Source organism: Lepidochelys olivacea (assembly GCF_965140295.1).
Source record: "Lepidochelys olivacea isolate rLepOli2 genome assembly, chromosome: 17".
In the NCBI taxonomy this organism is placed as follows: Eukaryota; Metazoa; Chordata; order Testudines; family Cheloniidae; genus Lepidochelys; species Lepidochelys olivacea.
The window spans coordinates 17,957,583-17,983,309 of record NC_140427.1 but is presented as its reverse complement, the minus strand read 5'-3'; the positions used below and the strand labels follow the sequence as shown (position 1 = coordinate 17,983,309).

The following is a 25,727-nucleotide window of genomic DNA, read 5'->3' as shown; positions in this document are numbered from 1 at the left end:
AAATATATTTTAAAATAATAAACCCTAAATCTTAAAGTTGCAACATGTGATTGTGTGGGATTCCCTAATTGTTAGTGACATACCTTACTTTTTCGTTTTTGTTCTAGCTGCTCTTCTGCAACGGCTAGCAGAATTGGAAAAAGTCAATGCAGAATTTCTGCGCACAAAGCAGCAGCTTGAGCAAGAGTTTAATCAAAAGAGGGCCAAATTTAAAGAGTTATACTTGGCTAAGGAAGGTAAGTTCTAGGTTCTCTGAATTCAATGTAAAGCGTATTTTTATGCTAAGCCTTGAATAGTCCCTGGTTAGAGAACAATCTTAGTAGTGCTAACTTTTTTTTTTTAAAGAAGTAGGGTTTAAAAAGCAAAGGTTTTCTTGCGTTGGCAGTCGGTTGGTGGGATATCCTGGTTGACAGGTGGTAAGACACTGTTAAAGTCTCTTATTAGCCAACAGAAAATGTGAGTTTTCCTGCCAAACTTTTTTAAAGGCCAATATAAAGAGGCAAAGAGAAAAACCCTAACAATTATCTGGTTCCATAATTAAAGTTTCAGAATGTATCAGCCACCTTTCTTTGTAATCTAATTTATGAAGATTTTGTTTTCTGTAATTATCACACAACTGTTCTCCTTTTATGTAGAAATCTTGAAACTGAGAGTGAACGTAAGGTGAAAAAGAAAGAAAGATGTAATTTGTTTGACTTTAAAGTATATACACAAACTGATAGGAGTCAGCAAATCCATCTTGAAATGCACATAAAATTCCACAGTATTCTGCTTTTTAAAATAATGTGTGGGTTCTCAAACTCACATAGCATAGACCACATTGTGATAGCATCTTCTGGACACCACCCCCTCCAATTCACAATTGTGTAATATCCTGGGGGCAATTACAGTAATTGCTTATATGGAAGGAATCATAGGAAATTGTTTGATTTTAAGCTTCTGCTGATGGCTCTGGTCGTTGCCACTGTTCTGCTTTTACAGCAATGACCACTAGTGGAGACAGGCTGGTTCCTTCTTCTTTCCAGCTATTTTTATAGGCATTTAGGCTCTTGACTACAGTAGAAGCAGTAGCTGGAAGCAGGAAGATGGTGCCTAGCACCATGTGACCTGCCAGCTTTCCAGTGACCACCATTAAATGCTTCACGGACCACAGTTTGCAAACCACTAAGTTAATACAAACCTACCGGAGAAAAAGTGTTTTCATCCTATTAGACCAGTAACTAACAGGAACTCTTAAAGAGACATTTTCCATGTGTTCTGTCAGTTGTGGTCAGCTTATTACATAGTACATAATTGTATTTTCAATCTTGAATGATTGATCGGTCTGATTAATTGTAATGTAAGCAGCCAAACTTACATAGCTTGAATTTGACAGCTAAAAGTATTTATTTTTCATAACACTCTTTAAGGAAAATGTGAACCCCACTAGCTCATGTACCTGCTGTAGAAGAATGGAGAAAAGCAGCTATCTTCTATTTAAGTGCACGGTTGATCTACTAACTCCTTTAATCCTAACAGCTTTCTTGTCCTAAAAATATAAAAGAAAGTAAAGCCAAGAAAAATTGCATTAAAACTACAACTTGCTTATTTTTCTGCTCTCATACGCATGTACAGCTGACATACTGAAGACCAGAGCACAGAGTGTTTTTCTAGCTATTGGGACAAGGGAAATGAAAATTAAAGACAAGACACTGCTGGACTGTGGTCAGCAACAGCAACCTCCCTCTCCAAACTAAAATAGTTAGAAATCACTTTTCCTCTTGGCATTTTCTTCACTTAGGTGATGGTGGCCTGTGATGTATAGGAGGTCAGACTAAATGATCTCATTGTCCCGTCTGGCCTTAAACTCTGTGAATGTGACTTGGTGTCCCTCTCTACACTGACTACAAAGCCATGTTTAACATCACATCACTTAACATGACTCCTTAAGGCTGTATTGTCATGTTCAGTGAACACAAGCCCAAAGTGTAAACTGATATTTAACTTGTTTTATTAGCTTGTCATCATTGCAGTATCTCTTGAAGAAAATATTTTTGCAGCAGACTACAATGTTGTATACATTACATTTAGGAATACAAAATGGGCACTTAAAATATTTTTAGTGTGCTTTTTTTTATGTGAAATACACAGTTCCATAAGACATTTCCATAAAGCATGCAAGGTCAGGAATTTAGTAATTTAAAGAGTTTTTGTTTAAATAGAGCAGGGGTTGAGACTAGAGTATTATGAGGTCTGAAAGAAAAAACAGAAGGATTGATTGAAGGCAGTAGAACTATAAACAAGTCTGATAAACTAAATATTGCCATAAAAGCTGGAAATAACTACACAAACGTTATTGGAGAAAGGAAGTCATAATAGTAATAGTCAAGGTGCCTTGTACTTTGCAGAACACAGGAAGCATTTTGTAGCAAATTCCTTGGATGCTGTGGCAGTTTGGCATAGCAGGTTTCTGCAACAGCTTCCTTTAAATAAAATCTGAGGTTTTTATGAATTAAGTATGAAAACAAATAATGTCAGCAAGAAGTCCTCTGTGTCTGTTTTGCTATTCAGCTCATTTTATACTTTTTTTTTTTAACATCTGCAGTTTTCAGTATGCCAGATTTTTTTTTGTACTGACCACACCTCAGCTGCATCATAGAAAGTATCAGGAGTGGGAAGGGGAAATGTCAGTTCTAGCAGTTGGGTACGGTGAGCCTTTTTGCACTGGAGAAGCACGGGAAGCAGTTTGGTATTGTGGGATCAGCACACTAGCTGCACGCTTCTGCTAAAATTATCATAGTGAAACAGTTAATGCTTGACATAAAAATTCTTATCTTTAGGATTCAGACTTAATCCTCCAATGAGATGAATGGTATAACTTACATCTTGCAGAGTTATTGTTTCAGGTTGTCTGTCTGGAAGATGACACATAATTTGTTTATGCTCTGTTATAGTTGAAAGTTATATTTGTAACTATAAGGATGAGAAGCGTGTTTTTAATGTAAGCTTAGATTCTTAGCACATTTGTGATAAAGGGTCAATTTTTCTGTAGATTCCATGGTTGAAGCATAATTGGCGTCCAGGTAATAATACTTTGCAATTCTGTAGTGCCCATAATAAGAGGATCACAAAGTGCTATACAAAGTGTAAGCATCTCCTAAAGCTCCCATGAGGCAGTAAGGTAGTGTCCCTCTTTTACAGATAACTTCTGTATTTCAGTTTATGTAAGTGACATATCCAAGGTTACAAAGCAAGTTGGTAGCAGAACCAAGCAATCTTCCTGACTTCAGTCCTGTCCTCTGACTTCCAGATCATGCTCATTCCCAGTATGTATACTTCCCAGCAAGTATTCCCAGAATGTGAGTTACATGACAGTGAAGTAGTTTAAAAGTCCAATTAGCTTAATTGGCATATTGATTGATAGGTGATGTCTGCTTTGTAGTAGTGTCTTCAGTCTCTACACTGCATGAATGAGAAACAAATAAAAAAGGAACTTGAGGAACAGAGAACTCTGGAATGTTACTGAAAGATTTTCTTTAGCTATCATGGGTAAAGTTTTAAACTTCAGATTCTCTTGTTTTCCATTACTAAAGCATCAATTTCTGTTGTAGCAGATAGAGCTGCACTTCAAACTGAATTTATTTACAAAATTAAATGGAAATAATACTTGATTTCAGAGGACCTGAAAAGGCAAAATGCAGTACTGCAAGCAGCACAAGATGATCTAGGACATCTGCGGACACAACTATTGGAAGCCCAGGCTGAAATGGAGAACATCAAAGCCATAGCTACAGTATCTGAGAATACGAAGCAGGAAGCTATTGATGAGGTGAAGAGGCAGTGGCAAGAAGAAGTCGCTTCACTCCAAGCAATTATGAAAGGTAAGGTCAGAGGAAGCTAGCTAACTACTGCAGTTACAGCAAGGTAAAGTACCATATTTAATAGGTGATGTTATTGTGCTTGATGCTGTACAGCAGTAGTTCTCAGCCAGGGGTACATGTACCCCTGGGGGTAGGCAGACATCTTCCAGGGTTTACTTAACTCATCTAGATGGGTGTTTCTCAACCTGGGGGTTGTGGGGCAGATTTATGGGGGTTGCAAGCAGGGCAGTTGCCTGGGGCCACAGGAGGCCCTTCGAAGCTAAGTTACTTGCTTCAGCCCTGAGCAGTAGGGCTTGGGCTTCAGACCAGGCTCACAAGCGAAATAGAGGCTCAAGTATCACACTGAAATGTAAGTACAGTATATTCCAATTGATTTATTTTATAATTTTATGGTAAAAATGAGAAATTAAGCATTTTTCAGTAATAGTGTGCTGTGATATTTTTATGTCTGATTTTTGTAAGTGAGTTGCATGCCAAAGCAGAGAATCTACTTTGATTTGTCTTGCGTGCCCAGAGTCCTGAAAGGAGAACAGTAGTCTGGAAAGGCCGAGAACCACTGCTGTACAGAATGTGCAGTTTGTGCCTTGGAAGTTACATTAAGCAGAATGGTGATTTCAGTTTTTAGCTGACCAATTCCAACATTGTCAAAGGCAGCTTGGTTCTTTTTTCACTTAATACTGCAATATGAACTCTTGCAATACGGACTGGGAAATTCGTAGCAGGTACGGACCATTCTTCAGAGACTGAGATTATAGCCATTCCTCCTTCACAAAGACAAGTAATGGTATATGTAACCTGGTTAGTCTGACAGCAGCTTCAGGATGACTTGAGTCTCTGCTTTGGCATGCAAAGTGACTTTGCCAAACATTTAAATGTCCCTCCATTGTCATCACATTGGCTCTTCCCATGTCTTGTGTCTAAATATGTCGTCATACTTTCTTTTTTCTCCTGCAACAATATAGAGTAGTTCATATAGATCACATTCTAGCATGCTGCACACTCACTGATTTACTCTTGATAGCAACTACCTGTAAGGAGGAATATACACACAGTAATTTAGGACATAACCGCTATTGTGATAACTATTTTTGCTAGGAGTACACAAAGTAATCACAGTAGTCTGAGTCTCACCTGTTGGTTATAGGTATTGCAGAAACCTGCCTCGTTACATATTTACTCTAGAGAATACAGCTTTTCATGTATTTTGGTGTGGCAGGTGGGGCTGCTCTGCAACACCGCCTCGTAGGATCAGTCTGGTGCAGTAGGCATTCACTACTTTAGTCTGAACGTTGTGGCTGCCTGCCTAGACCAGGGTACCCATGCAGTAAGCTTGGCATAATCTTTCAACAGTGAAATAACAAACAAAGGATTTGGCTCTCTGTGCCTTTAATTAAAGAAAGAAAACCTCACATGCAAGCACTTTGTTGTAGCACTTGAAGGCAAGGCCCTGACCTCCTGGGTTAACACTGAGAAGCTTTTCCTCTCTTCCAGTCTTCCCCAGTTCTGCCACTGATGACAAGTAGGCAAGCCTTCTTAACTGGACTGCTGGCTCTTGATTGATCAGTATTTCCTGCAGGCCTGTGGAGGACTGTCTTGTTGGTAGCGTGGTCTGAGTGGACTTTCCCTGAGCAGAGAGTGTCAGGGCTCCAATGCCTGCTATAGGGAGCAGAGAGGATCGATACACCTTGTCACAGTTGGCAAGTAAACATAATTTGGCTTGTTAATACACAAATAACAGAACTAGACCAGTGGTTCTCAACCAGGGGTACAGTTACCCCTGAAAGTATGCAGAGATATTCCAGGGGTACTCATCTCATCTAGATGGGTATTTCTCAACCTGGGGGTTGCAGCGGGTTTAGGTGTGTTGCAAATGCAGGACCGGTGTTAGGGGGTAGCAAGCAGGGCAGTTGCCTGGGCCCCCACACCACAATGGGCCCTGAGAAGCTAAGTTACGTGCTTCAGCCTTGGGGAGTGGGGCTTGGGGTTTAGACAGGGCTCACAAGTGAAACACAGGCTCAAGTGTCAAACTGTATTTTTATGTCTGATTTTGTAAGCAAGTAGTTTTCAAGTGAGGTGAAACTTGGGGTACTCAAGACAAATCAGACTCTCGAAAGGGGCACAATAGTCTGGAAAGGTTGAGAACACTGAACTAGACTATTATAGAAGACCCTAGAATCCCAACCAAGATCAAGGCTCCATTGTGTTAGGTGCCATACATACAGATATTACCTGCTTTGAATAATTTACAGTCTAAATAGACAAGCAGAGTTACCTGAGAAGGTTTAGTCTTTTCTGTGTTTTGGGGATGTGGAAGTAATTTTTGTTGTTCCTTTTATTTAAGGGAATTTTGGTTATTTGCATAGTGTTTAGATTGCTGTGGGTAGATTTTGTAAATCAAAATAGAAATAGCATATTTGAGCAATGTGACTCTTGGCATGAATATAGGAGGCTATTTAAATTAGTGATGTTAATAGAGACTAAATTTTAGTTCCTTTGGATCTGTTGAGTTACTGGTAGCTTTCTTGGCAAGGTGCAGTTCATTGCAGTTGTGGTTAGTTCTTTGTTCAATGTGATCAACTAAAAGGTATGACAGGTCTCCAATGCAAACTACAGAAGCATATAGCATGTCATAGGGCAAACTAAATACTACCGTTGCTGTCTTGGATTGCTTGTGCCCAGTTTAGAGGCCCTTAAATAGTTAGTTATTTTAAAATAGATATATCTTGTAAAATTTTTCTTTACGTGATAATTTTGTTTTAGAAGATCATTGTCGGACTTTTTTTTTTCTCAGAATAGAGATCCTTTTAAAATATGGACAGTTTACTTATTTTATTTAAAAACAAAAACAAAAAGCCAAAAACAAAATCCTGAATTCTATATTAAATTTTAGGATGATAGGAAGTTGCCTGTAGACCTGTTTAAATAGTGGTAAAAATTCTGTAGTTTTACTGATTTTTTTTCTTTCACTAGCAGAATCCTGTATGATCTGCAAAGATTCAGAAGTTCTGTTGATTCATGTTTTTGTGTCCCTGTAAACATTTCCGGGAATGGAATCTAACACGCTCTGAGGACAAAGTCAAGTCTATAACGTGACATATCTCAAGATACATGTACAAGATGTAGCTTATTTCTAGATCTCCCTGCTCTTCATGAGGTTGCAATACTGCAAAGACAGTGTGCTCAGCCTCTGTGGGGGGGGAGAGAATCATTTGAATCACTCCATAGTGATGCTTTTGGCCAGTCCTGTAAGTGGAGTTTCAGACAGTCCTCAGCCAGAAGGGTTGTATCTATAATACAGGTACTGGGGAACAGGGAGAAGACAAAAAATGAAAAAGATATAGCCTTGAATGTCACATAGAATTGAAAGGATTGCACAATGCAAACAGCAAGCTTTGCACAAACATTCTAAATTCTGAATGTAAGATAAAGACTTTCTTAGAAACTGCATAATTTGTTGTCTTACACTTTATAACTTACACTGATAATGAAAGTTTCTGTAACATTGCTTCGTAGAAACTGTTCGTGACTATGAGCTCCAGTTTCATCACAGGCTGGAGCAAGAGCGAGCTCAGTGGGGCCAATACCGGGAAAACGTTGAAAGGGAAATAGCAGAGTTGAGAAGGAGGCTATCTGAAGGTCAAGAAGAGGAAAATCTAGAAAATGAAATGAAAAAGGTATGCTGAAATAAATCTCTAAATGTAAAGTGAGGTAGTAGACCGCTGTTAATGAAAATGTTTCTACTGTTTCAGAGTAATTAGATATACTTTAGAAAGAGCAGTAAGGCCTAGTCCTGCAAACACTTACTTATTTGTTCCCATTGAAGTCAATAAAACCTGATTCTGCAGTCGTTCATGCAAAGTATTACTATTTTATTCTCAGCCCTGAACTTGCAACTGGGACTACTGGAAATCTGCTTGGGGAATTTTAAGATATGGGGGAGTCCTTGCATTAGATTCTGTGGAAATCTTCACAAAAAACTGTAGTCCAATAAGTAAACTCAGAACTGTTTTGTTTTTTCAAATATATTGTTTCAGATAATAAATAGATTTAGTCTTTGTCATACATCAGTGATTTGGAATCTTAAAATATATTCTATAAACCTCTGCTGGGAATGACCAAAGGTGCCAGACTTCAAGGTGTCTTTTAAAGATTAGATTAATCTTGTTTTAAATAGCATTGCCTATCGTATTAGTTACTCTTTTCTAAATCAAATATAAGATAAGATTTGCATAACAGGAAATCTGCCACTTTATCCTTACTTTGAATGCCTGTGAGAGTCAGACGGTAATATTTTTCCTCCGTTGATAGCAGTTTTATGTTTAAAGCAAGCAGAGATGAGGAAAAATGGCATCACTGAGAGTGATCACTTTAGATAGGCTAAAAGAAAAGGAGTACTTGTGGCACCTTAGAGACTAACCAATTTATTTGAGCATGCTCAAATAAATTGGTTAGTCTCTAAGGTGCCACAAGTACTCCTTTTCTTTTTGCGAATACAGACTAACATGGCTGCTACTCTGAAACCTTTAGATAGGCTATTACCAGCAGGAGAGTGGGGTGGGGGAAGAGAAAACCTTCTGAAGTGATAAACACCCATTTTTTTCATGGTCTGTGTGTATAAAAATATCCTCACTGCATTTTCCACTTTTATGCATCCGATGAAGTGAGCTGTAGCTCATGAAAGCTTATGCTCAAATAAATTGGTTAGTCTCTAAGGTGCCGCAAGTACTCCTTTTCTTTTTGCGAATACAGACTAACACGGCTGCTACTCTGAAACCTGAAATATCATGGATTCAGGACAAACACAGACACATGGTACTAGGGAAGTCGGTCATTGGCCTGGGTGGAGGATGAATCAAGTACACAAGGTTTTATCTCAGAAGAATGTTAACAGAAGATGATTGCCCTAATATAAAACAAGTGGTATCTCTGAAAGAAAAATCTAAATCTTACTGGAGCCTTTTGGGAATTCTGATCTCCGACATAGGCATGCTTTAATGGTCTAGAGTATGTATTATCCAGTAATCCTGCGTATCGCCTTCCACACCTCATCCTCTTTCATTCGCTGTCAGAGAAGTAGCTCTGATGGTATATTTTCTGCTCCCACAGCTGGTTTGTTTTAGGGATTTTCCTAATTTAGTTCAGGGAATGGTGCCAGAAAAAGAGCATAGCGTCCACCAGCTGGAATGTAATGATTCATTTGGACCACTGCTTCTTCCCTGGATAGCAGACCTGTTCTGGTTGAGTCAATCAACATGTCTGATAAGATTTTCATAATAACTGAGTAGAACACAATCAGTCCTATCCCAGAGAGAAATCCTTTCTTCCTGTGTGGAGCAAAGTTTCCTCTCTCTGTATGAAGTGCCCACCAATGGGGAGATGAAGACCAAGACTTACATTGCAAAAGTCAGGTTAGTAGTGTGGCTCCTACACCCAGAAATATCTCATTCCCTCACAAGTCAGTTTGGTAGGCTTATGATCAACCTCTTTTGTCTTCTGGAAACAGTAAATAAAATGTCCTGCAATGTCAGGACCTAGGATGTAAGGCAGTGAATGACGCATATCAAAACTGGCAAAAGTCCCTGCTATGTCTGCCCACCTTTTTCACCGCTTCCCAGGCAGTACAAAAGATAGGAATGAGCGAGCAGTGGTGATACTCTTTGCCTTTCTGGCCAAAGTGGTTATGGTACTCAGACTAGGTTAACCTAGAATTAGATCTTTTGTTGTCTTTTTCTCACAGAGGTCTTCTATTGTGAGTCAAATCTTCAAACCAGGATCAGATAGGTTTTAAAATTAATTCTTGGATGAAGTTAATATTATTCTCATGAACCCCCAAAAAGCAGTCAAATGATATAACTTATTCAACTGTCTCGTGTAAAGTCCATAGTTTTAACTGCAACGTAAAACCAGTGAAACATAGCCTGGAGTTCTCCAGGAGGGCTTTGTTGTGGTCAAGTCTCTGTAATATAAATTCTCAGCATGTTCAAGAAACACAAATTTTGTACAGATCACATCATTAAACACTTCCATAGGGCATGAACCAAATTCCAACCATTTTTCAGGCCCTAAAGCACAACCTGGGAATCTCATTCTGCTCCTTAGAGTGCTACACAGATTAAACTCTTGTGGGAAGTATTGTCATTCTTCCTATGCATTAGAACAGGCCTCCCAATAGCTACTATCTCCAATCAGTTAAGCTTTTTGTTTTGTTTTAATTTGAAGTTGTGAGCCCTCACTAATGGGCCCCAGTATTCTACTTTGAATTAAGACACGTAGGCATTCATTCCCTACGTAAATTCAAGAAATATTCTGGTTAAATATTCAAGACCAGTCCTTAGGAGCTCTGAAAAATCTCATGGCAGAGTAGTCATGTCTCCCCTATTGAGATGTCTTGGATGGCCATAAGTTAACCAAATTCTGCCTATGGGTCATCTAAATTTATCCAGTAGCACTTACTTTCTTTTGGCAGAGGGTCTTCTCCATGCCTTTGTGCCCAGGCAGGGATGGAGAAGATATTCTACTTCCTTTTGGATGTCCATATTTAAAGGATAATCCTGCTTCCCATGCTTGGGGCACACTACTATGAAAATCCTCTTGTAATGGTTCTGAAGACTTTAGCTTAAAGAAGAATGGGAAAAATCTGTGCTTACCTGAAAATTTTCCTTACTATAAATAGGATCCACGGATCCAGCTCACTTTGGAGATAAGCAGTCATCTAGAATAGAGATGGAAATTGACATCCAAGGAGTAGCATTTACCATGCTTTGCAGTAGAGGAAGTTGTTTTCTTCCCCACCCCTTCAAAGTATAGTTAACACAGTCTGTAATGTAGAAACGTAAATATGTGTGAACTTTGCTGTGGAAGTTCTCAGCTGGAGGGAATTTCAGAAAGTGGGGCATTCCCCTGCTGCCAGTGCCTGACAGGTCTTCTGCCCCAAGCTGTAAATAGGTTTAAGTGCCAATTGCAATGGATCTGTGGACTTCATTACTCTAAAGGAAATTTTCAGGTAAACACAGATATATTTTCCTATTCCCTTTTGTTTGTGTGAGGTCTTTCAAACTTTTCTCTTTTTTAAAAAAAAGTAGTGATATCTGATGGGAAAACTTTTTTTTCGGGGGGGGGGGGGAGTATTAGAAATAATTCACACTGTCAGAAATTTGGAAGGGTTCATTATTTTTCTTCTCTTAAATAGATTTGCATAAAAAGCCTGGGGTGAAATTTTGGGACCATTTAAGTGAGTGGGAGATTTCACCACAGGGTCTTTTTTCCTAAGATTATCATCTCACCTTGCTTATTCAGCATCTGAAGTACAGTTGGTGTGATTCAAACTCGGCGTGTTGCAGATAAATTGAACGGATGTGGCAAAGAATGTGAAGAGAAGAAATTTTTCAGTTGCTTATATACCAGCACTAAGAGTCTGAGTAACAAGCATGGGAATTCAAAAATTATCATGAAGAAATTTTGATGTAATTTACATTACCGAAACCTGCTGGGATAACGTGCATGATTAAAATGTTCAAAAGAGGAAGTTACTCACCTTATGTTGTCACGAGGATTCTTCTAGATGTGTGTCCCTTTGGGTGCTCCACTTCAGGTGTCGGTGTGTCCCTGCACCACAGATCGGAGATTTTCAGTAGCGGTGCTCAGTTCGGGGTCACTTGTTATAATGTGGGTAGGAAGGATAGAGTGGATTTAAAAAAAAAATTGAGGGCTTGGTACTCTACATTAGAGACACTGTTACCTGTTTCTGAGTCATTACTAACTCAGAACCATAGGATTATGAATGCATAGGGATCAAAGTGCTAACTAATAAAACCCCGTAGGGGACGCTGGTGGGGATCTGCTACAGACCACCGAATCAAACTGGAGAACAAGATGGGTTACTCCTTCAGAATTTGTCTGTAATGTGTGGAAAGAAAAATTTGTGGTGGTATGGGGGACTTCCGTTTTGGAGACATGCTGGAAGTCTCATACAGTTAGTAGTGAAACATAATTAGAGTTTCTAAAAAGTATACATTTTCTAACACACACACATTGCACCAACATGAGGTAACTCTGGTTTGGACCTCATTATGACAGATAAAGATGAATCCATCACTGAACTGTAAATTCATGGTTGCCTAAGTACCCGTGATCATGACTGTGGTTTATATTCAGTGTGGACAAACAAAGGACCATTCCAACAAACTTCACTGGTATTAATTATATTCCACCCTTAATTTTTTTTAAATTAACTGAATCCCATACCAGCTTTTCCATTATTTTACATTATGTGTAAAATCAGTACTAGGCCCAACGTTTCATCAGTGATCTGGAAGTCAGTGTAAAATCATTGCTGGTAAAATAAATAAAGATAAAGATTGGTGGAATGATAATGATGAAGATGGAACAGTCATACAGAACAACATGGATCACTTGGTAAACTGGACCCATTCAAATAAAATGTGTTTATACAGCCACATGCAAAGTTATTAATCAGGAACAAGGAATGTAGGCCTTACCTAGAGAGAATGGTAGACTGTATCCTGGAAAGCAGACACTCTGGAAAGAAATTGGGTGTCATGGCAACTGAACGTGAGATCCTAGTGCAATGCTGTGGCATATACATATGTCTATGGCATTGATGAGACCAATATTGGAATACTGTATCCAGTTCTGATATCCACACTTTTTAAAAGATGTTGAAAAATTTGAGATGGTCGAGAAAAAAACCACAATGATTCAAGGGCTGGAAAGAATGCCTGGTAGTGGGAGACTTAAAGAGCTCAGTCTGTTCAGCTTACCAAAATGAAGATCGAGTGGTGGCTTGATTACAGTTTAAAAATACTCCTTTGGGGAGAAGATACCAGGTACTAATGGGTTCTTCAGTCTAGCGGAGAAAAGTATAATAAAAACCAGTGGTTGGAAGCTGAAGTGAAATTCACGTTAGAAATTAGGCACAAATTTTTAACAAACTGTCAAGGGAAATGGTGGATTTTTCATGTCTCCATGTCCTCAAATCAAGACTGATTTGCTGTAGCAGCACAAGTTATTGGGCTCAATACAAAGATAGTTGGGTGAAATTTAATGACCTGTTTTGTACGGAAGGTCAGACTAGATGATCTAATGGTCCCTTCAGGCCTTAAACTCTGTGAAGTTCTACTTGTATGAGCCTTGCAAAGCATTCTTTCTTGTGGTGTCTAATAAATGCAGAAGAACAGAATGTAATCCCTGAGAGCAAACTTCTTCCACAGGTTAGGTACTGTATTTTTAATAAGAATTAAGTAGGACCTTCAACTTTCTCTAGAACACCCAGGATTAGGCTTTGCCTCCGTTTATAGTAGTTGCAGATGTGAGATTGACAAGAAGACCAATGACCAAGCAGGTTAGACGATCCTGGAATGCACAACTCAGTGTTAGTGTTGAACTGACCTTTATATGTATCTTACGCACACTTTAAATCTGAGCCTAAATGCTTGCTTCTAACCACAGAGAAGGGAAAAACTCTAGCAAAATCAATCCCATTGAAATTTACATATCACTTTCCATCTTTCCACTTGATTGCTGCTGAACAGTCCAGTTTTACCTTTGCTGACCTCCCTTTCTCTTCCACTGAACTCATCAGGTACATTAGCAGAGATTAAAATTGTCCTTTACTTTGTGTTCAGGACTCAGCCATGAGAAATTAAAACTTGTAATGAAAGGCTGTTGGATATGCTAGTAGTATTTGGAAAAGAGATGTTAAAGAACTTATTAAAGTCCTGAAAAAATATAGATTGTCTCTTAATATAGGCCATAGTGAGCAGCTATGAGGGTTTCAGATCCACTGAACAGTACAGTTGAGAGAAATGTTCAGCAACTTTATTCATTGAAACTTTGGAGTTTCAACTCCTGCTCCTGGTGTTTGAGGAACTTTATTGCTAGGCTGACTGGGTGCCGGTGAGGCATATCTGCTACATATTGCTAGTTTCTCCTTATAGGCAGTGAATTTACTATGTTTTTGTGGGGGTGGTTTCTCATTCTTGCAGGTTTTTGGGGGCTTTTTTTTGGTTGTTTTAGTCTGTTTTAGACCGGCAGAAATGGCAGTGGCGAGGTGCATTAGAAATGAGTGAAGCCTGAAGAAATTGGAATTTTCTTTCAAAAGAGAACATGCCAAAACATATTTTAAAAAATTAGGATATTTCATTCGCTATTTTTATAACTTGCAGTTGTGTTCAGAACAAGTGTTTGTCAACAAATGGACCAGAAAACAGGAATTTCGTCCATGGTAGTGCTGCCTTGGCATCTACTGCTACATAAAATGTTCTCTTTGAAGCTTTTCTTTTGAAGTGCAGTTTTCATTTATCCTTATGCCAACCGCCTCCAACAGAAGCTAGAGGAAAAAATGAGGTTCCAACCCTCCAATCCATAAACAGAAACCCAAAATAAATGAAAAGGAGTACTTGTGGCACCTTAGAGACTAACCAATTTATTAGAACATAAGCTTTCGTGAGCTACAGCTGATGAAGTGAGCTGTAGCTCACGAAAGCTTATGCTCTAATAAATTGGTTAGTCTCTAAGGTGCCACAAGTACTCCTTTTCTTTTTGCGAATACAGACTAACACGGCTGTTACTCTGAAACCAAAATAAATGGTGCATCTAGATTTTTTTTTCCTTTTTTGTAGCTTAAACAATAACTCTATATTGTTACTTATGAATTTTTGAGTCTGAAGAATTCCATTTTATAATTGCTGCTGATTCTGCTGGAGCAGTCACTTTGTAACTTGGAAAAGCTCCAGTACGCACTTGAAAGAATGTCGGGGCACATAAGATGTTGGGATATCAAGGCCAGCTTCCAACCTACATACTTCTGAATTTGAGTACTTACTGCATTGTCCTATTTTAATTCTTACTATTTTTTTACCTGGCTCTCTTTTTCCTCTTCTTTCTGCTTTCTCATGAGTCTTTTCTCATCCTCTCATCCAATTTTTTAACTTTTTCAGCACTAACTGAAAAAAAGCCATGTTTTTGACAGCTTTGTTTTGTACAATTTTGAAATACGTAGTGTGGTAACACTGAAAATTGCTTGATGCTTTATCAATAATTCTTGAAATCTAAAAGTAGCCTTCCCAAGCCCATGAAACAGTTATACGGTATTACTATATGTTACCTGTGCCTTTTGAACTTCAAGAGTCAGTAAACCAATAGTCAGTAACTAACTTTGTGTTGCAATTGCATGATCTCTCTTTCTCTCTGTATTCTACCTAGCATCATCTTGGTGAAAAGGCTATGCTTTTTAAATACAGAATAACTCTATGTACACGTTTTAAAACTTATGATCATTCTAGTTAGGCAGGGGAAAGATGTACTAGCTTTCTCCTGTAAAAGCAGACACATGGCCAAATTCATCCATGGATGTACAATTACATTGCTTTCAACAAATGGGATAAATTGTATTTTGTCCTAGAGAACACTTGGGACTAGCTAAATATATAGTTATATAACAAGTATTGTAAACAGAAGTGTGGTTTGATTTTTGGCGTATTGGTTTTGTTCATTTCTCTTGTGGAAGAAGACTGTTTTTGTTGCAAAGTAATATGTTGCATAACACATTACGAACTGATTTCAGGCCCAAGAGGATGCTGAGAAGCTTCGTTCAGTCGTGATGCCTATGGAGAAAGAGATTGCAGTTTTAAAGGAAAAACTAACAGAAGCTGAAGAAAAGATAAAAGAACTGGAGGCTTCAAAGGTGAGGTGAAATTTTACTCTATAGCTGCAGAGAGAATGTGCATCTTCCATTATGGCTGTTTTATTGATACACACAATTGATTGCAAACTTTGTGGCAGATACACAAATAAGGATGTAATGTGAAGTGGGAAATGCACAATACCCTTGTCTTGCAAATAAAATATTCTAGACTATACATATTAATTTGTGTTTCTATTTTGAGGATCTGATAACATGTAAAAAATATTCATGCTTAAACCTGAGCTCATGTAGTTTAGATTATCAGAAATATCAGTAATTAAGCTCCATACAGGTGGATATAGTCTGTCCTCTCAAGCAATTAGGTGTCACTACATTATAGGCCATTTAAAGCCACAAAGGAAGTTTTGTATTCGGTAGTGTTTTTAATCTTCTAGAACTAGGACTTCCCCTCCAGAGGTTGCTAGATTTACTTTCTTATCCTATATATAAAAGTAAGGCATTATCTGCAGAATTTTTTTTACATCTTACATTGATCTCTTCGCAGCAACTCCTAGCATTTTTTCTATAAAGTTTTACGTATCCAGAATTTTTGCTCCATCCATTAGGCTAGAAGACTGTTTAACCCAACTTTCTTAAAAAAAAAAAAAAAAAAATCAAACAAAGGGAATAAAGAAATGAGCACTATATTGCCACAGATTAGCTGCATTTTGTCTACTGTTTATGGGGAGGGGAAAGTGGCAATTGAAGCATTTGTTTTTCCATCTTAGAAATCAAATATACTGAAATTCCCAAAAGATCCAGAGTATTCAGGAGCTACAAGAAAGGTAAGTAAAGTATTAGCCTGCCTTGCAAACTTACAGTATATATTCATTTAAAAGGATAATGGATGTCCCTCAAATACAGAACAATATACATCTTTTTTTTCTTGAAGAGGGGGAAAAAGCACACCAGTCTGACTGGGAGACCATACTCATCAGTGATTTGTGTTTCTCTTCCTCATGTTCCTCACGGATTCTTTCCAGTTTACAGGCTTCGTATCCAGAAAATGATTTTTTTTTCATAGCCCAGATTTTGTCTGGGCATAAGATTCTGCTTTTTCCCTTAGAGCCTCACATTTGATTTGCATTGCTAGACTGAAGTCAGGGGAAATGTGAATCCATTCCTCTCCCTCTTATAAATTCTTGTTTTCCAAGATAGTCAGGACTTCCTTCATAAAGATTATGATAGTAGCATCTGGAGTTATTCTTTTCATCCTGTTCTCTTACAAGTATTCAGTAGCTTCTGTCTAAACACAATTGATCATCTACATTGTTCAGGATGAGCAATTTTGGTAGCAGCTTCATCAGTGTTACAGGAATCAGTGGGATACCCACAAAATAGGTACACGAACCTGAATTTTGTAAAACTTGTAACTGTTTTTTTTTTTTATGATGGGCTTCATTTTGTAAAGTATTTCCCACCAAAAGAGGTGATAGTTGACACCATTAATGCCGACGTTCAGCTCCATCATTTTGTGTACCTTAAGTTCTCGTATTGGATGTTTCAGTCATCCTTCTTGCACCATCAGGAAGGATTGCAGTTTGTCTTGCCTAGCAGAGTAAGTCCTTGCCAGACATACTTCTTTGACTCTTTGATCCCTTGACTCCATTTACCTGCCTCACAAATATGTTGAAGTTTTAGTTTCAATTTCAACTATTTCTGTTGTTCATAAAGTACAAAGTATTATTTAGGCTCTAGGTTGGCCTGAGCCTTGGCAGATGGTATATAACGAGTGATTGTTTGGTTTTGGTTTTTTGGCCTGTTGAAGGCCCTCAAATCTATCTGGGAGCTAACACAGCAGTTTTCCCAAATTTGAATGCTTTTCAAGCAGGGGTCAATCAGTGAGAGCAATCTCTGTCTCCTGTTTTTCTACCCCTCCCCATGTCAATCTTCTAGGGGTTCTATTTCCCACCCCACAGAATGAGTAACCCGTACCAAAGTCAGTGGGAGTTATTTGCATCCGATTGTGAGAGAATGTGGTCCCAACATTTATGGTATGTTGCAGCAAGAAGATGATCTTGGAACTGTACTTCTGGCCATCTGTCACAACTTCCATGTCATGTCATGATGTTACCTCTAATGTTGTGGACGGTAGGGGTAAGCTCCTGGGAGCCCCTCCAGAGTTGTCTGGTAGCTTTTGATTTCATGTTATGTTAGGATGCTATAGTTTTCATAAGAAATCAAAGAATTATGACTGCTTAGTTCATTGCCTGCCATTCTTAGGTACTTTTTACATATGGTCCCACCCTTGGTATCTGCTTGCCTTGCAAATCCTGAAGAATTTAAACTCCAGTTGTAATAATTTATTATTTTAATAGTGTATATGTCATGGTACTAAGCAAACTGTATACCAGACCCGGAACCTTGCTTAACACTGTTTAATGTTAAAAAATGACTGGGTTATATTAACACCTTTGACCCATATATTCCACCTATATTAATATAACACGTTCTGTGAGTTAGGGAAATACAAATTTTTCCCTATTTTGTAGGTTGTGGGATGGGTCTGGAGGCACAGACTAAGTGACCATGAGACCCTTCTCATATGCCATAGCAGAGAACATAAGAAGGGCAATACTAGGTCAGACCAAAGGTCCGTCTAGCCCAGTACCCTGTCTTCCGACAGTGGCCAATGGCAAGTGCCCCAGAGGGAATGAACAGAACAGGTAATCATCAAGTGATCTATCCCCTGTCGCCCATTCCCAGCTTCTGATTTAATTGGGGATGGATCCTGCTTTTGAGCAGGGGGTTGGACTAGATGACCTCCTGAGGTCCCTTCCAACCCTGATATTCTATGATTCTATGATTCTGGTAAACAGAGGCATGGGGCATCATCTCTGCCCATCCTGGCTAATAGCCATTGATGGACCTATCTTCCATGAACTTATCTAGTTCTTTTTTGAACCCTGTTATAGTCTCGTCCTTCACAACATCCTCTGGCAAGGAGTTCCACAGGTTGACTGGGCATTGTGTGAAAAAATACTTCCTTTTGTTTGTTTTAAACCTGCTGCCCTGTTAATTTTTATTTGGTGACCCCTAGTTCTTGTGTTATGAGGAGGAGTAAATAACACTTCCTTATTTACTTTCTCCACACCAGTTATGATTTTATAGACCTCTGTCATATCTCCCTCCCTTAGTCATTTCTTTTCCAAGCTGAAAAGTCCCAGTCTTCTTAATCACTCCTTCTATGGAAGACATTCCATACCCCTAATAATTTTTGTTGCCCTTTTCTGAACCTTTTCCAATTCCAATTTTTTTGAGATGGGATGACCACATCTGCATGCAGTATTCAAGATGTGGGTGTAGCATGGATTTATATAGAGGCAATATGATATTTTCTGTCTTATTATCTATGCCTTTCTTAATGATTCCCAACATTCTGTTCTCTTTTATGACTGCTGCTGGACATTCATAGAATCGTAGAATATCAGGGTTGGAAGGGACCTCAGGAGGTCATCTAGTCCAACCCCCTGCTCAAAGCAGGACCAATCCCCAATTAAATCATCCCAGCCAGGGCTTTGTCAAGCCTGACCTTAAAAACTTCTAAGGAAGGAGATTCCACCACCTCCCTAGGTAATGCATTCCAGTGTTTCACCACCCTCCTAGTGAAAAAGTTTTTCCTAATATCCAACCTAAACCTCCCCCACTGCAACTTGAGACCATTACTCCTTGTCCTGTCCTCTTCTACCACTGAGAATAGTCTAGAACCATCCTCTCTGGAACCACCTCCCAGGTAGTTGAAAGCAGCTATCAAATCCCCCCTCATTCTTCTCTTCTGCAGACTAAACAATCCCAGTTCCCTCAGCCTCTCCTCATATGTCATGTGTTCCAGACCTCTAATCATTTTTGTTGCCCTTCGCTGGACTCTCTCCAATTTATTCACATCCTTCTTGTAGTGTGGGGCCCAAAACTGGACACAGTACTCCAGATGAGGCCTCACCAATGTCGAATAGAGGGGGACGATCACGTCCCTCGATCTGCTCGCTATGCCCCTACTTATACATCCCAAAATGCCATTGGCCTTCTTGGCAACAAGGGCACACTGTTGACTCTCATCCAGCTTCTCGTCCACTGTCACCCCTAGGTCCTTTTCCACAGAACTGCTGCCTAGCCATTCGGTCCCTAGTCTGTAGCTGTGCATTGGGTTCTTCCGTCCTAAGTGCAGGACCCTGCACTTATCCTTATTGAACCTCATCAGGTTTCTTTTGGCCCAATCCTCCAATTTGTCTAGGTCCCTCTGTATCCTATCCCTGCCCTCCAGCGTATCTACCACTCTTTCCAGTTTAGTATCATCCGCAAATTTGCTGAGAGTGCAATCCACACCATCCTCCAGATCATTTATGAAGATATTGAACAAAACCGGCCCCAGGACCGACCCCTGGGGCACTCCACTTGACACCGGCTTCCAACTAGACATGGAGCCATTGATCACTACCCGTTGAGCCCGATAACCTAGCCAACTTTCTACCCACCTTATAGTGCATTCATCCAGCCCATACTTCTGTAACTTGCTGACAAGAATACTGTGGGAGACCGTGTCAAAAGCTTTGCTAAAGTCAAGAAACAATACATCCACTGCTTTCCCTTCATCCACAGAACCAGTAATCTCATCATAGAAGGCGATTAGATTAGTCAGGCATGGCCTTCCCTTGGTGAATCCATGCTGACTGTTCCTGATCACCTTCCTCTCATGTAAGTGCTTCAGGATTGATTCTTTGAGGACCTGCTCCATGATTTTTCCAGGGACTGAGGTGAGGCTGACTGGCCTGTAGTTCCCAGGATCCTCCTTCTTCCCTTTTTTAAAGATTGGCACTACATTAGTCTTTTTCCAGTCATCTGGGACTTCCCCTGTTCGCCACGAGTTTTCAAAGATAATGGCCAATGGCTCTGCAATCACAGCCGCCAATTCCTTTAGCACTCTCGGATGCAACTCATCTGGCCCCATGGACTTATGCACGTCCAGCTTTTCTAAATAGTCCCTAACCACCTCTTTCTCCACAGAGGGCTGGCCATCTATTCCCCATGTTGTGATGCCCAGCGCAGCAGTCTGGGAGCTGACCTTGTTCGTGAAGACAGAGGCAAAAAAAGCATTGAGTACATTAGCTTTTTCCACATCCTCTGTCACTAGGTTGCCTCCCTCCTTCATTAAGGGGCCCACACTTTCCTTGGCTTTCTTCTTGTTGCCAACATACCTGAAGAAACCCTTCTTGTTACTCTTGACATCTCTCGCTAGCTGCAGCCCCAGGTGCGATTTGGCCCTCCTGATTTCATTCCTACATGCCCGAGCAATATTTTTATACTCTTCCCTGGTCATATTTCCAACCTTCCACTTCTTGTAAGCTTCTTTTTTATGTTTAAGATCTGCTAGGATTTCACCATTAAGCCAAGCTGGTCGCCTGCCATATTTACTATTCTTTCGACACATCGGGATGGTTTGTCCCTGTAACCTCAACAGGGATTCCTTGAAATACAGCCAGCTCTCCTGGACTCCTTTCCCCTTCATGTTAGTCCCCCCAGGGGATCCTACCCATCTGTTCCCTGAGGGAGTTGAAGTCTGCTTTCCTGAAGTCCAGGGTCCGTATCCTGCTGCTTACCTTTCTTCCCTGTGTCAGGATCCTGAACTCAACCAACTCATGGTCACTGCCTCCCAGTTTCCCATCCACTTTTGCTTTCCCCACTAATTCTTCCCGGTTTGTGAGGTCAAGAAAAGCTCCCCCCCTAGTTGGCTCCTCTAGCACTTGCACCAGGAAATTGTCCCCTACGCTTTCCAAAAACTTCCTGGATTGTCTATGCACCGCTGTATTGCTCTCCCAGCAGATATCAGAAAAATTAAAGTCACCCATGAGAATCAGGGCGTGCGATCTAGTAGCTTCTGCGAGCTGCCGGAAGAAAGTCTCATCCCCCTGGTCCGGTGGTCTATAGCAGACTCCCACCACTACATCACTCTTGTTGCTCACACTTCTAAACTTAATCCAGAGACACTCAGGTTTTTCTGCAGTTTCGTACCGGAGCTCTGAGCAGTCATACTGCTCCCTTACATACAGTGCTACTCCCCCACCTTTTCTGCCCTGCCTGTCCTTCCTGAACAGTTTATAACCATCCATGACAGTACTCCAGTCATGTGAGTTATCCCACCAAGTCTCTGTTATTCCAATCATGTCATAATTCCTTGACATCACCAGGACCTCCAGTTCTCCCTGCTTGTTTCCAAGGCTTTGTGTGTTCGTATATAAGCACTTGAGATAACCTGCTGATCGCCACTCAGTGCTGAGAATGAGGGGCGATGTTTTCAGAGAACTATCCACAATGACTCTAAGATCTTTCTTGAGTGGTAACAGCTAATTTAGACCCCATCATTCTATATGTATAGTTGGGATTATGTTTTCCAATGTGCATTCCTTTGCATTTATCAACATTGAATTTCATCTGCCATTTTGTTGCCCAGTCACCCAGTTTTGTGAGATCCTTTTGTAGCTCCTTACAGTCTGCTTGGGACTTGACTTAACTATCTTGAGTAGTTTTGTATCATCTGCAAATTTTGCCATTCACTGTTTACCCCTTTTTCCAGATCATTTATGAATATGTTTAATAGGACTGGGCCCCCAGTACAGACCCCTGGGGGACACCACTATTTATCTTTCTCCAAACTGGCCATTTATTCCTACCATTTGTTTCCTATCTTTTAACCAGTTACCAGTCCATGAGAGGACCTTCCCTCTTATCCCATGACAATTTACTTTACTTAAGAGCCTTTGGTGAGGGACCTTGTCAAAGGCTTTCTGAAAATCTAAGTACACTATATTCACTGGATCCCCCTTGTCTGCATGCTTGTTGACCCCCTCAAAGAATTCTAGTAGATTGGTGAGTCATGATTTCCCTTTACAAAAACCGTGTTGACTCTTCCCCAACAAATTATATTCATCTGTGTCTGACCATTTTATTCTTTACTCGAGAACCTTTTAGCTATTGTTATTTTTATTTCAAAATACGTTCAGAGAACTTGTCCCCTTTTTTGAATTTCAGCTGTTCTGGAAGAATTATTGCCAGATGGTAACTTTGCCACTACAACTGTAGCTATGGACAATGCTTGGCCTTGGGACCGAATGCAAACTCCAATGAGAAACTGCTGAGCTTGAATTAATATGCAAACTAGATACCATTAACTTGGGTTTGGATAGAGACTGGGAGTGGCTGGGTTATTACACATATTGAATCTATTTCCCTATGTTAAGTATCCTCACACCTTCTTGTCAAACTGTCTAAATGGGCCATCTTGATTATCACTACAAAAGTTTTTTTTTTCTCCTGCTGATAATAGCTCATCTTAATTAATTAGCCTCTTACAGTTTGTATGGCAACTTCCACCTTCTCTCTGTGTGTGTGTGTGTGTGTGTGTGTGTGTGTGTGTGTGTATATATCTTACTATATGTTCCATTCTATGTAGCCGATGAAGTGGGCTGTAGCCCACGAAAGCTTATGTGCTAATAAATGTGTTAATCTCTAAGGTGCCACAAGTACTCCTGTTCTTTTTGCGGATACAGACTAACACAGCTGCTACTCTGAAACCTATATACTTATGTACTGTGAACATAAATGAGGAAATAATTTACATAATGATCTAAATATGTATTGTCCTTGCACAATAGATCATCAGTTATTTGTTATTCCTATAAATAAAGTTGAGCTCATCAGCTACACATAATCACAACAGTCAGTACAGTAATATATATAACAAAAACGAAATCTGTATAATTGTAACCCTAAATTTGTATGGGTTCCCCCCTTTCACTTACCTTCCTCAGGTTAAAGAACTGAACCATTACCTGGAAGCTGAGAAGTCATGTCGGACAGATTTGGAGATGTATGTGGCTGTTCTGAATACTCAGAAATCAGTCTTGCAAGAAGATGCTGAGAAATTACGGAAAGAACTTCATGAAGGTAACTACATAACAGCAGTCAGTCTGACTTTTGCCTATGCTAAAGAATTGGAAGACAATGTAGACAAAACTTTTTCTCTTGGTTTAATTTGGCTTACTGACCAGATATTTTAAATACTAAGGCATTTGAAGTTTCTACCCAACAAATGATTCTAGTCCTGTTACATATATTTTCAGAGGGTGATCCACTTATTTTCACCAAAGAACGTGTTGAACTTGTACTAAGTTCTGATGGTATCACAGCCTTTGCTCTCATTGTAATCCTGATTTTTCTGGTATCCCTGGGTAGAATTATTAGTAATAGTAATATGTGTTTCTAGTAACACAGTATGCCAAGCGTTGTTGAAACACAGAAGGACATGATCCCATCTCTAATTAGCATACACTCTTATGTCAGAGTTTTATGAGTAATGGGAGAGGAGGATGTATGCTTACATGCACATTTGCATTGAAATAATGTGTCCTAGTTAAGAATATTATTGTCAGTAACTCATGCCTCTAACCCAGGGGTGGGCAAACTTTTTGGTCTGAGGGCCACATCAGGGTTCTGAAACTGTATGGAGGGCCGGGTAGAGAAGGCTGTGCCTCCCCAAACAGCCTGGCCCCCTCCCACTACCCACCCCCTGACTGCCCCCCTCAGAACCTCCGACCCATCCAACCCCCCTTGCTCCTTATCCCCTGACCACCCCCTCCTGGGACCCTCTCCCCCTTACCATGCCGCTCAGAGCACCAGGACTGGCAGCTGTGCTGACCGGCTGCCCAGAGCGCTGGCAGCACGGCGAGCTGAGGCTGCAGGGGAGGGGGGACAGCAGGGAAAGGACCAGGGGATAGCCGCCTCGGCCAGGAGCTCAAAGGCCAGGCAGGACGGTCCCGGGCCATAGTTTGCCCACCTCTGCTCTAACCCTATGAACTCTTGGGACTTAAGAAAACCTCATATGTTTCAATTATTAAACACAGATTAACTTTTTTTTTTGCATAGAGTCCTTACAGTTACTTTAATTCATAAGACTGTTTAGAGAAAAAGTAAAATGGTCTACCGTTACAATCCACTTAAGAATAACTCTTTTTGCTTCCGGAATAGTCTGCCATCTGTTAGACCAAGAGCGACAACAGCATAACCAGTTGAAACATACCTGGCAGAAGGCCAATGACCAGTTCTTGGAGTCTCAGCGTTTGTTGATGAGGGACATGCAACGGATGGAAATCGTTCTGACCTCTGAACAGCTCCGACAAGTTGAAGAACTGAAAAAGAAGGATCAGGTTTCTTGTGTCTTCACTTTGTTTATAGTGTGACATTGTTGAGCTAATATGGTATAATAGTTATTAAATATACGATCTTTGGACAGGAGAACACATCATTTTGGCTCTTAATTTAGGCTGTGCTTTGTAAAATATATTAGTTATACCTTCTAAGAAATTATTAAAAGGTTCTGTTTAAGTTTCTGAAAAACTGATACATAAATACTGACATACCAGTATAGGGGTAAAGTTGTATGGCAGTGCCGCCAAGTTCATTACATGGAAATTTAAGAGTGGCTAGAGATTAAGCTTGGAAGTCACCTCCAGTATCCAAGGACTGTGTCAAGGAAATTGGAATGGCAAGTTTTGACTGCCTTTTATTTTTTCTAAACAGTGATTGGACCATGAATAAATTAAAAGAACTTTGTTGCAAGTGCAACTTGAAAGAAATGTTAAATTTTCTTATGCTAAGGATTTTGTGTGTGCTTCAAGGTCACAATTTTAAAAAAAAAATGTCCTTGATGTTTGTCATCTTGTATGGTTTCTTTGCATTTTTCAGTGTTCCTAAGGCAGTTAATTTCATCTAGTTTTGTTCTGATTTCCATGCTTTTTTTAATGGAGTTGGTACCATTCAGTGTGTACAGGCATGTTGCTAGCAAGTTCCATAGGATAACCAGCTTAAACAGTTTTGGGTTTTTACCTTTTTCATGGTAGTTGACATACAAAGGGAAGTAAGTAAACAATTCCTTTTGGAACAAAGCTCACTATGGATCCATGAATCAGCCACCAATAGTGAGAGAGGTGCAACTCTCCCTGGGATAAAGTAGAAGCCTTCTCTTGTAAAAATTATACTTGTTTTTCTCCCATCAGTTCCCTCCCAGTTACCTTCCCTCTGCAGTTTGATTTATTAAGGGATTCATGTGATGACCACCAAGTCCAAATTCCTGTGGAATAAGCCAGAAATGAATCCTGTTTAAATGCTTTTTT

The 25,727-nt window shown here is 39.8% G+C and overlaps 1 protein-coding gene across 3 annotated transcripts in view; it reads left to right on the top strand.

Moving 5' to 3' along the window:
• The window catches only part of RABEP1 (rabaptin, RAB GTPase binding effector protein 1), a 75,895-nt gene that overhangs the window by 24,097 nt on the left and 26,071 nt on the right, over nucleotides 1-25,727 (top strand). The window contains exons 2-8 of one of the 3 annotated variants that reach the window (XM_084651352.1): nucleotides 108-236; nucleotides 3,657-3,860; nucleotides 7,374-7,534; nucleotides 15,445-15,564; nucleotides 16,293-16,349; nucleotides 23,367-23,502; nucleotides 24,583-24,761. In XM_084651352.1, the coding sequence (XP_084507478.1) occupies nucleotides 108-236; nucleotides 3,657-3,860; nucleotides 7,374-7,534; nucleotides 15,445-15,564; nucleotides 16,293-16,349; nucleotides 23,367-23,502; nucleotides 24,583-24,761 (986 nt within the window). The remainder of the gene's footprint in view (nucleotides 1-107; nucleotides 237-3,656; nucleotides 3,861-7,373; nucleotides 7,535-15,444; nucleotides 15,565-16,292; nucleotides 16,350-23,366; nucleotides 23,503-24,582; nucleotides 24,762-25,727) is intronic. The other 2 variants (XM_084651354.1, XM_084651353.1) reach the window with 2 other exon arrangements.